The sequence below is a fragment of the Strongylocentrotus purpuratus genome, unplaced genomic scaffold (genome assembly GCF_000002235.5).
Source record: "Strongylocentrotus purpuratus isolate Spur 01 unplaced genomic scaffold, Spur_5.0 spur5_scaffold_15, whole genome shotgun sequence".
Taxonomy (NCBI): domain Eukaryota; kingdom Metazoa; phylum Echinodermata; class Echinoidea; order Camarodonta; family Strongylocentrotidae; genus Strongylocentrotus; species Strongylocentrotus purpuratus.
In genome coordinates, this window is record NW_022145600.1 from 5,824,915 (window position 1) to 5,835,286 (window position 10,372).

At 38.7% G+C, this 10,372-nt stretch overlaps 1 protein-coding gene across 1 annotated transcript; it reads left to right on the top strand.

Annotated features, from left to right (window-relative positions):
* Positions 1-484: 484 nt before the first annotated feature.
* Positions 485-1,603, top strand: LOC576320 (adenosine receptor A3-like). Its single transcript, XM_776639.2, has one exon. It carries the CDS (start codon positions 485-487, stop codon positions 1,601-1,603), a length of 1,119 nt encoding a protein of 372 aa, XP_781732.2.
* The last annotated feature ends 8,769 nt before the right edge of the window (positions 1,604-10,372 follow it).

The following is a 10,372-nucleotide window of genomic DNA, read 5'->3' on the forward strand; positions in this document are numbered from 1 at the left end:
AATAGAATACGTTTACAATATTATTGTACCGAAGAACACCACCGGTTGGTAAAGAATAATCAAAAGTGTGCAAATCTTGTTATAACTTAGGCTTGTATATTAAAAAAAATTGGAACCTAGAAACCCTCTTAAATATTCATTGTTTTCATTATAATTATAAAAACAGTTCACGGAGCCGTACATCTTGATGATCTACACTACATCTGCGGAAAGTGGTTTTGAGATAGAAAATTATTTGGAAAGGATGACGAAAAAATGAAACGGTCTGAAACAACACAGATGCCAACACGGTGGTTTCAAAGTTGACTCATTCGAGACTTGCTTTAGAAGAAGTGAAAACGAGTGAATGATCAGTAAATATTTTAATATCCTTAGGCAAATAGACCACGAGAAGCTGGACGTAGGAGTATAAAGGAAGTTATTGATGATATTGCCGTTCTATTATGCTAATAGAACGATAGCTTAGAGCGAAATCGGAGCAAAAATGGAGAAGATTGATGATATGGACAATGTAACGTGTGACACTGTCACTGACATTGACTACGTAACGTTACTCGGGTCATCAACGCCTTTGTCTATAGTGGGATCTACCAAAAACCCTCTGCCAGGCATTGCCTACCATCATCGTCTCATTGTCGCAACCTGCTGTTGCTTCATTACCGTCCTCGGTCTCTTTGGAAATTCTCTGGTGGTCGTCGCCGTTATCGTATCTAAAAAGCTTCAGACGACCACCAACATCTTGGTGACCAATCTCACTGTCGCCGACCTTTTCACGTGTCTCAACTTACCATTTATGGTCGTAGGTCTAATTGATCAAGGCGATGAATATCCTCTCCCTGAAATTATTTGCTCGATCGTCGCCGGTTTCAATTTGCTGTGTCTCGGGGTAAGCGTGATGACCCTCGCCGCCATAGCTTTCATCCGCTGGTACGTCATCTCGAAATCGATACGCGGTCATCGCGGGCTTCACACGCCACGAAAGATCGGCATGATAATCCTCGGAATCTGGGCGCTGAACATCACTGTAGTGTCGCTCCCGCTTTCGTTGGGCATCGGGGAGATCGGTTATTCCCGCTATTATTCGCTGTGCACCGTGACCGACACGAACCCCCTCCGGTTCTACTTCGTCCTGCTCCAGGCAGGTGTCATAGTCGTCGCCCTCGTCATCACCGTAATCTTTTATCTCCTCATAATGATACACGTCATGCGACAAACCCACCAATTTCGCAAGAAGTTTGCCGACGACAACGGATCTGCCGGGCCGAAAGTTCCCTCATCAAAAGCTCAGGCGAATTCCAGAGCCATGCAGACAGCCTTCTTGAAGCGCGAATATGAAATTACCAAGAATCTCTTCGTCGTTGTCTGCATCTTCGCGATCTGTTTGATACCAAGCCTCGTCAATTTCATGATACCAGGCAGCAGTGTCCTTACCCTCTATGGGGCGATGATTTTGGCCTCCAACAGCTCAATCAACCCTATCATCTATGCCCTCAAACATCCCAATTTTCAAGAAGCGTTCAAGACTGTCTTTCGCTGTCGCAAGGCCGACGCCGTTAGCTCCAACAGCAGTAAGACCCGTTCTACTGGTTCCACCAATCTGTGAACATGAGATGTATTTTTATTTCTATTAAGAAGAGTGTAGTAGTTGAGTATCTGCATGCCTTGCTGGCGAAATGTTATTATTGCGCAAAATTAATGCGTGTTTATAAACAAATCGACCGTTTGTTAGAACTATTTCGCCATGTGGTCTTTGAGTGTATTTCTCAACGTTTATTAGGTGATACGTACGAAGTATACGTATCACCTATTGATTTCGTCAAGATTTGTCTTTATTTTTAATTTTTTTATTATTATTATTCTGCCATAATTTGTTCGCAGGATATCTCAAGAATGATTTGCCATGATGATAGATATTGGTCTAACTTAGAACTGCGTGACTTTTCAGTGACTCCCTGGCATCATGACGTCATCCAGGCGCCATTTTGTAAAAGTCATAATATGATCATATCTTCATAACGGAAAGACATTTCTCATTCATCATGATCAAGGATATTATGTCCGGTCAATTTCAGATCATAAAGCGCGCGCGTAAAAGTACGTCCGCGCTTAAACGTGCGCGCAAAATGTTAAATTACCCAAAATCGTCTCAAATTCATTTGGCATACGTTTTAGGCCATTTTAAGCATATTAAAAAAAAAATCGCGCGCACGTTTTTGCTCGTCATTGCCTTACGCAACATAGAATCGCTATTTGTTATGGCCATTAATAACGGAATGAGCGTCCGTTCAAGATAAATTTCCGTGCGCAAGAGCTCTTGTAATACATAAGATATATGGGCAAGAACATATCTATAAAAAGTCCATTATAGCTTTGAGGAATTTTTTTTGGGGGGTCCCAAAAAAAAATCGCAACGACTCCGCCAGCCGCTGAATAAGCGGGAAGGGGGGGGGGGGGGGGGGGGGGGGGGTAAGAGGACATTTTTTTTTGTTGGATCCCAAAAAAATCGCAACGACTCCGACAGCCGCTGATTAAGCGGGGGGGGGGGGGGGGAGGGGTAAGAGGACACTTTTTTTCAGCCATCGGTATAATTTGCTACAAAATACAAAATACGCACATGAAAAAAAACTGCGTACGCGTCTGGTACCAGTTGACTACTGGTTTCAACTAGTTTTTCGACCTGGGCTATGTAGGTTGCGAAGGTTAATGTGGTTTGCTGAGCAAATGTGCGCTTGTAAAATGGCGCCTGGCCGAAAAATTCCTCAGGGAGTGGAGAATGTGCATACATTGTGTGCCGGTCAGTCTGAATCCGATAACCTAGGTAATAGCATATCTGTAACGCGCTTAGACACACCATTGGTGTATTAAGCGCTATATAAAAGAGGAATATTATTATTCACAGTCATGTGTGGGTTAGAAATTGTATGCAATGACCGGGATAATAATAATTAAAGCGCTATACAGATGTGACTATTGTTGTTATAATTATCATACTCTATTCTACATGGAAAACTGTATCATGCATTTAACAAGTAGACTTACAGGAAGTGTACATTTTTGGTCTTGAATATACACATTTTCATGTATATATATGCACCATTCAACTCCTTTCATTTTTATTTCAACCCCCCACCCCCCCCCCCCCCAAAAAAAAGAGTTAAAAAATCGATGTGATATCGTGGTGCAATATGTGATGTACGATCTAATATTCATCGTGTTTTGTTATTATGTATATAGTGTGATTAAAGTGCTTTGCTGCATAAAACACTCTGCCGATTAAGCGACCGTCGTGTTTGTCCTCTTTTTTGCTGAAGTCACAGCTCGGAAGTCAATTAAGTAGCAATGTACACAATTAAAATTTTTAGACAAGATCATATTCCAAATCTAATGGATTTACAAGGTTGATAATCCCCATTAGCCATGGCGTGCTTTATATGCGGTGTCATGCGTAAAGTAAAGCTCAAAAATAAATAAACAAAAGAGAGTTAAAGAGAGAGATAACTCGGGGGAAAGGGATAGGGAGAAATAGAGTAGGAAAGGGAGAGAGAGTGTGTGAGTGTGAGTGAGAAAGAGAGAGAGCGCGAGAGAGAGAGTGTGTGTGTGTGTGTGTGTGTGAGCGGGGAGGGGAGGGAGAGAGAGAGAGAGAGAGTCAGTGATGAGGGAGGGAGATAGGGAGAGAGGGGGTGGGGTGGGAGAAGAGTTATTGAGAAAGAAATGAGAAATGAGAGTGAACATGAAACACTTTTAATACCTATTGGTGTATTACCAATTTCTTTTTCCTTTGTATGGCGCTGTCATTTGAGTAAAATAGCAAAAGTCAAACCATCAGTCTTCTGATGTTTTCATTTGACACCAGTACACAACGGTGACTACTAAAAGTAAATGAATAGCGTTGTCATAAACCTAGGCTTTCTTTGAAGAAAAAAAAATCGTAAAGCATTTTGGGGAAAGTTTCGTGCAATGCGTTTAATTCATTTTCTACATTGGGATCAATCATCGAATAATAACTATATTGTCCTTCCAAATTATGATCGATGCTCAAGTATATTGGCAACTCTAGGTCTACCGCACTCAAATACCGCTCATAAACAACCACCCACGCACCCATAATACCTTAAACCTAAAGAAAGACCAGACAGTGTAAATTATTTGATGGAGATGCATTGCCGCCGCCTCGATCATCTAAAAATGTGCAACAAGTCTACTCTGATCAATTTTCCAAGTCATTTTGTCATAGGGTTTTTTGTAACAGCATCACTTACTAAAAGGCTGAAAGGTTTTCTTTTGTCTTTTTTTTCCCTTCTTATAATCGCTCTGTAAGGTACTAAATTGAAATCGTGGTGGTACGCGAGCGACATTCGATCTTCAAAGAAAACACCGGATCATAAAAATGAATAAAATGAGAAAGAAATTGAAAAGCAACGGAGGAACAGAAAAGAAAGTGGGACAAATTGAATAGTTGGTCAACAATACAGAGCCTTTTAGCTCAGGAAGTGAAAGTAGAAATCTAAAACATGATTCCGGGCTTAAATGGTCGCCTTGAAAGCTTGGCGGCAAAGACCAAAGAGCAGTGATGTCCACTATAAAAGATTGGAATATTATCATTAATGCTGGGAAGACTTGGAAAGCATACTTTTTCAGATTGACTATTGAAATGAAATGAGAATAATTTCAAATCTGCAAACAGAGTTATAAATGCCCTTAATAAATATAGTAATAAAGAGATTATCAAATGGCGGAGGGCGACACGACCCTCGCAATATTTTCTTGTCAGAGATTATCCTGACTTGTACCTGTCCGGAATAACCGGTGGGAACGTGTTCATGAAAAATTAGTGTCGTGTTTTTTTCCGCCCCGCCCTTTCGGCCTATCTTGGAACCGGCTCTGCTAAAGAAAGGGGAAGTGTGAATATACAATTGATTAAAAACGAGAAGACTGATTTTAGAGTTAGCATATAGTAACATATTTACATTGTATCACTTTTGTCTACAATAATATTATAGGTATTCGGGAAATATAACAAATTGTCAAACACGTGATAATTCAAGAAAGCGTTATCTACTCTCAGCAAAAAGAAGAAAGTAAATCGGATATTATTTATAATGTCTATTAACAAAACATTTTAATCAAAATAAACATGAATTAATCCTCTTTAAAATAATATGCAATAGACCATTTTCATAATGTAATTGCATTTAATGCATACATCTTATAAGTTATTTCATTCACCTGTTACAAATAAGTGTATTCCAATAGTCATAATGTGGATTTCATGTAGGACAAACATTATGGCTTGGAATGTATGCAATTTGCATTCTGACTATTGGAATACAATTATTAAAAACTTGATCTTGATCGACGTTGACGGAGTATTAATTTTCCTTTAATTTGATATATATTTTATTATATGTTTGTGACGGTTTATGTAACAATTTTGGACAATAAAGAGTGTCCACTTTCTTGTTGTTGCCGAGTGTATTTCACACACGCGCCATGAAGCGTAAGACAGGCAAACAAGAGTGGGAATATAGACACAACTCGAAGAAAGACAAAGAGAAATGGAAGGGGGGGTGGGTGACGTGAGAGAGGAAAAGATTGAGAAAAATAGGGGGACAGAGAAAAAGAGACGGAGAGAGAAGGATGGAAGTAGAAGCAAGATGACAGAAATACGGAACGATATGGGTCATTATAAACAGCAAATTAATTATTTCATGATAATTAATCATGATGACAAGACTCGGAACGTGTTGGTAAGCCTAAGCTGTCAGTGACCCGTCACTGTCCTTATCATTATAGCGGACACCAGTAGCTCGCCCCCCCCCCCCCCCTAGGATTTTTTTTGGAGATGCCCCCCCCCCCCTGATGCTCAAGGGGGTGCGATTTTTCAAATTTTCGGGAACCAAAACAAAAAATTAGTGCTCACTAACCCCCCCCCCCCCCCCCCCCCCCCCCGGGCCGGCTGTTTCACCGCTAAATATTTTATATCGATTTGTTACCGTCCGATGGCATGAGCGGATTTACGATTGTAAGACAAACTCAGGAACCAAAAGTTCTTCCATAAATCAATCTAAACTCTCGTAGCTCCAAGGAGTGCTGGGTGGGGAGGGGAGGAGGGGGTGTGCGCGGTAAGTGACAAACATGTATATTCCTATCATTATTTCTAATGGTGAGGGTGGGGGGGGGGGCTCCTGTCTTCTGGATACGCCTTTGTGAAAGGGACATTATCTTGGATTTGCCCATGAGCCAAATTTACCCTCTCTCTCTCTCTCTCTTTCCAACCATTCCTCCCCCTCTGTCTCAGTAATTTTATCCTCCTCTGTTTCTATCTCCCTCCCCTTTCTCTCCCTCTCCCCCGTCTTTCCCTATCTCTCTCTCTCTCTCTCTCTCTCTCTCTCTTTCTCTTCTCTTTCTTTCTCTCTCTTTAAAGTATTTTGCCAGACAGCTGGGAGGAATCAATTACCTTAGAGCTACCCATATGGCATTACCACAAATGCATAAATAAAATATTTCAAAAAGTGCAATTTGTTTACCCACATGGGAATTGGGTAGAGAGCAAGTGAGATGATATCACAAAATCTTTAAAGTATGAAAGCATAACACAAAGAGGACATTATGATAATTAAATAATGAAGCTCATGAATTTTATTCAATAAAAATTAATGTAAAGTTTACATCCTGTAAACAGAGTTGTCACTGCACTATAGGCAATTCTAGACATTCAATCCAAATATTGCAATATTCATACCTTCAAACCAACACATATTTTAATTCCCAGGGGATATAACTGTTATAATCCAGTCCATAAAATGTCTTGATATATATATATATACATGTATATATATATAAATTTATACATACATATACATACATGTATCTAAGCATTACCTAAACAAAATATGCATTACTGTTATAACTTATAAGTAGTGGTGCATTGTTAGAACAGTTTAGTACAGTATTCCCTTTCATAAGTACCTTCTTTATTAAGAAATGGTTCTCCAAGGCCTGAAAACTTCCCGAGGCCAGCACGATACATAAATTGCCATCAAAAGTGTTATTTCACTTCATAATTCTTCAGGGACCCGTTTCACAAAGCCTTTTTTCAGTGACAAATTACAAAAATCAGTTACAAATCTGCTAATAACCAATCAGAAGCAAGGATTTCAGTAGCTTAAAACAGAGACCGTCATTTGTCATTGAAATAGGTTTTGTGAAACAGGTCCCTGATCTATGCTCAAGAAGGGCCATTATCTCAATGCAATTATGAGATAAACTAAAATCTTACACAAAGTTGGAAACATATGGTACAAACTACACTGTAGTTGTCCACGTGCAATCTTTTTAAGATTGCTTCTTTGCAGAGATGAACAATAATTAGGCACCAAAAAATATCACAGGAAGTAATGATTGTTACTTTTAAAAGTCCACCACATTTTACAACCATATATATGCTAAGTCAAGAAGAGTACAATATTTCTGAACTGAACAAGTAATTTAAAGTCAAGAAAAATGGCTTCTGTCAAATAAAGACCTCGTTTATTAATCCAATTTGATCATTAATGTGGTAACTTGAACTGCAAAAGTGTCTTATGTGACTGCTAACTAATAATGCCCTTGGTATGATCCATTCTTCAGACTCTTGGAAATTGAGGAATATAACACAAGAACCATTAACTATCATAATCATCATGTTTATTACCACTTTTGAGAAACGGGTAAGGCAGCTTGGCGAAACATTGGGTGTATATCGACATTTCAAGGAACAAATACATGTAGTACAAAATTGTTGACGATCACAAGTTTATGGCACAGAGGTACAACCATATACACTGAAACCTGTCTATAAAGACCACAAAAGGGAGACAAGACAAAGTAGTCTTTATAGGCAGGTGGTCTTTGTAAACAGGTTTCTATCGTACATGTTTCAATGAGAAACCATTTTCCAAGGGAAACAAAAAATGTGGTCTTTGAAGACGGGTGGTCACTAAAGCAGGTTTGACTGTACATGCAATAAGGATAAAGAACTAACAAATGTGCCTAGTCTTAATATCAATTAAACTGTCATTTAGACCTCCTTGATCATGTAATGGTTTCTCATTACCAGGTGCATCTTTGTGTACTACTACATTCTGCCAAGCTACCAAACATAAATTATTGATTACAGGGGGGTGTTTCACAAAGATCCTAATTTAAACTTATCTCAAAGTTGGACTTAACAATTATGGAAAGCTGTTAGCATCTTTGAAAATATTTTGTAAAATTTATTTTTAAAAGGCATAAAATGTTGGTTCAAATCATAATCATTTATAAATTTTTTTTTTATTATCAAGGAGATTTCATGTTCTTGATGTGGAATTAATAAAAAGTCATATTATACTTGAATTTTTGCCTTTGAATATATTTTTTAAAAGCTACAAAAGGCTCTCCATAATTCTGATCTTCCAACTAAGAGTAAAGTTTGACTTAGGATCTTTGTGAAACACCCCCAGTTGCGTCACTACATTCTGCCAAGCTACTCAACATAAATTATTGATTAAAGGGATGATTTAATACCAATTTCACGATATGAAAATTAAAATAATTGGCCACATATCATGTGTAAATATGAAATAACCAACATAGCTAGTGACTACAAAATAAATATCTTTTTTTTTAACACCCAGCACCAAAGCTTGGAAGTATAAAACCTAACTGACATAACTAACTTAAATTCTCTTGCAGTTCACCATCAAAGTATATTCTACTTATATAGCCTCACTGGGCTCTGGATCACTTCATGAACTGTATACAAGCCACATGCCTATGGTACATCAATGGCCTTTATATACAAGTGGCCATTATAAACAGGTATTGTATTAACACAATTGAATGAGATTAAATAAATAAATTGCAATATTTCATCTTGAGGGCTTTAATCAAGCTTTGAGTCCTGTATAATTTCTTTAGCAAATATCTGAATGTATTTATCAGCTGCAAAGGGCCCTTCAACTTGATGAACTTCCTACACAAACTTAAAATCAGATAGTTACAGATACATGACCAATTCAGAATAAAACCCTGTAAACAAAATGCTGAATATAATTTTCATTACTACAAAAAAAGTTTAGTTGAAAGAGCTGCTACCCTAAATCATCAAGTTGGACAGATGTATAGGTGAACGGGAATGTATGGGCAGTGGAAAAGAAGAAAGGTGAGTGTTGTTCCTAACTAAGGTGAAGTTGAAGGGAAGTGCTGGGTTGGTACATGTAGACGTCCTGCGAGATGGATGGACAACATAAAGAATTGGGAAGGTGGAATGAGAGAACCAAGAGTAAATGCGGGCAAGAGAAGCCGACGGCCCGGTGGGGTTATAGTATAACATAGTAGAAATATAAACAGGTTTAGAAAAGACAATGTAGCTAATATTCAGTCCTTCCCCTACTAAGCCACTGGATGACTTGCTGACTCACATCAATGACCCAACATTTTTTCTATGGCAACCCTTGCTTCAGCATTTAGTTTAGAGGGTTAGTGTTTTCATTTTTCCCCACATTACACCTGTTTTAATCGGTTACATCGGTGGCCAGTAAGGCATAGAATTGTATTGAATATGCTTTTGCTTGTTTCATACAAAGCACTAAATGGTCAAATTATTTGTTTGAATAATTATTTTTAAATCACACCCATACTTACGACGTACACATTACAAGCTGCTTCAACAGCTACCCCACACAAAAACAAAAGTAACTTTTGGAGATTGTATATCCAGTTGCACTGCTCCAAAGCTTTGGAATAACCTAACACTAGACATAAGAAAGCCTCATCTGTTGCTGTCTTCAAAGATTTGTTGAAAACATATTCAAGTTAGGTACAGTCAAACCTGCTTTAGTGACCACCTGTCTACAAAGACCAAAGTTTTTGTTTCCCTTGAAAATGGTTTTTCAATGAAACTTGTACTAAAGGAACCTGTCTACAAAGACAACTTTTTGTGTTTCCGTTGGGTGGTCGCTATAGACAGGTTTGACTGTAGTTCCAGATGCCCATTTTGGATCAAACTTGGTAGATCAATATGCCGCCTCCCCTACTACATGTAGGTCACAATCAGCTCACCACTTGGTGAGCAGCTACCACGGTATGACGCTTTGGGTGGCTATTTAGAAGAAAATAGCGAGTGAAAGAGAGTGCTGTCTATACCAGGAATTAGACAGCTGCAAGTACCGAATGAATCGCTCATCCACATCATCAAGTTGGACAGGTGAAGGTAGCAAACTTAAGAAGAAACTGCTTGATTGAGAAGGGCACTTAGAGCACTGCTATCCACAAGAGAAGTAAAGCTTAAGATTAACATCTGTCAAACCCTAGAGGACTGGCTCTTGAGGGTCAGGTCTCTTGAGATGTG

Excerpts from the sequence above, each read along its gene's own strand:
- LOC576320 (XM_776639.2), top strand. The coding sequence starts at position 485 with ATGGAGAAGATTGATGATATGGACAATGTAACGTGTGACACTGTCACT.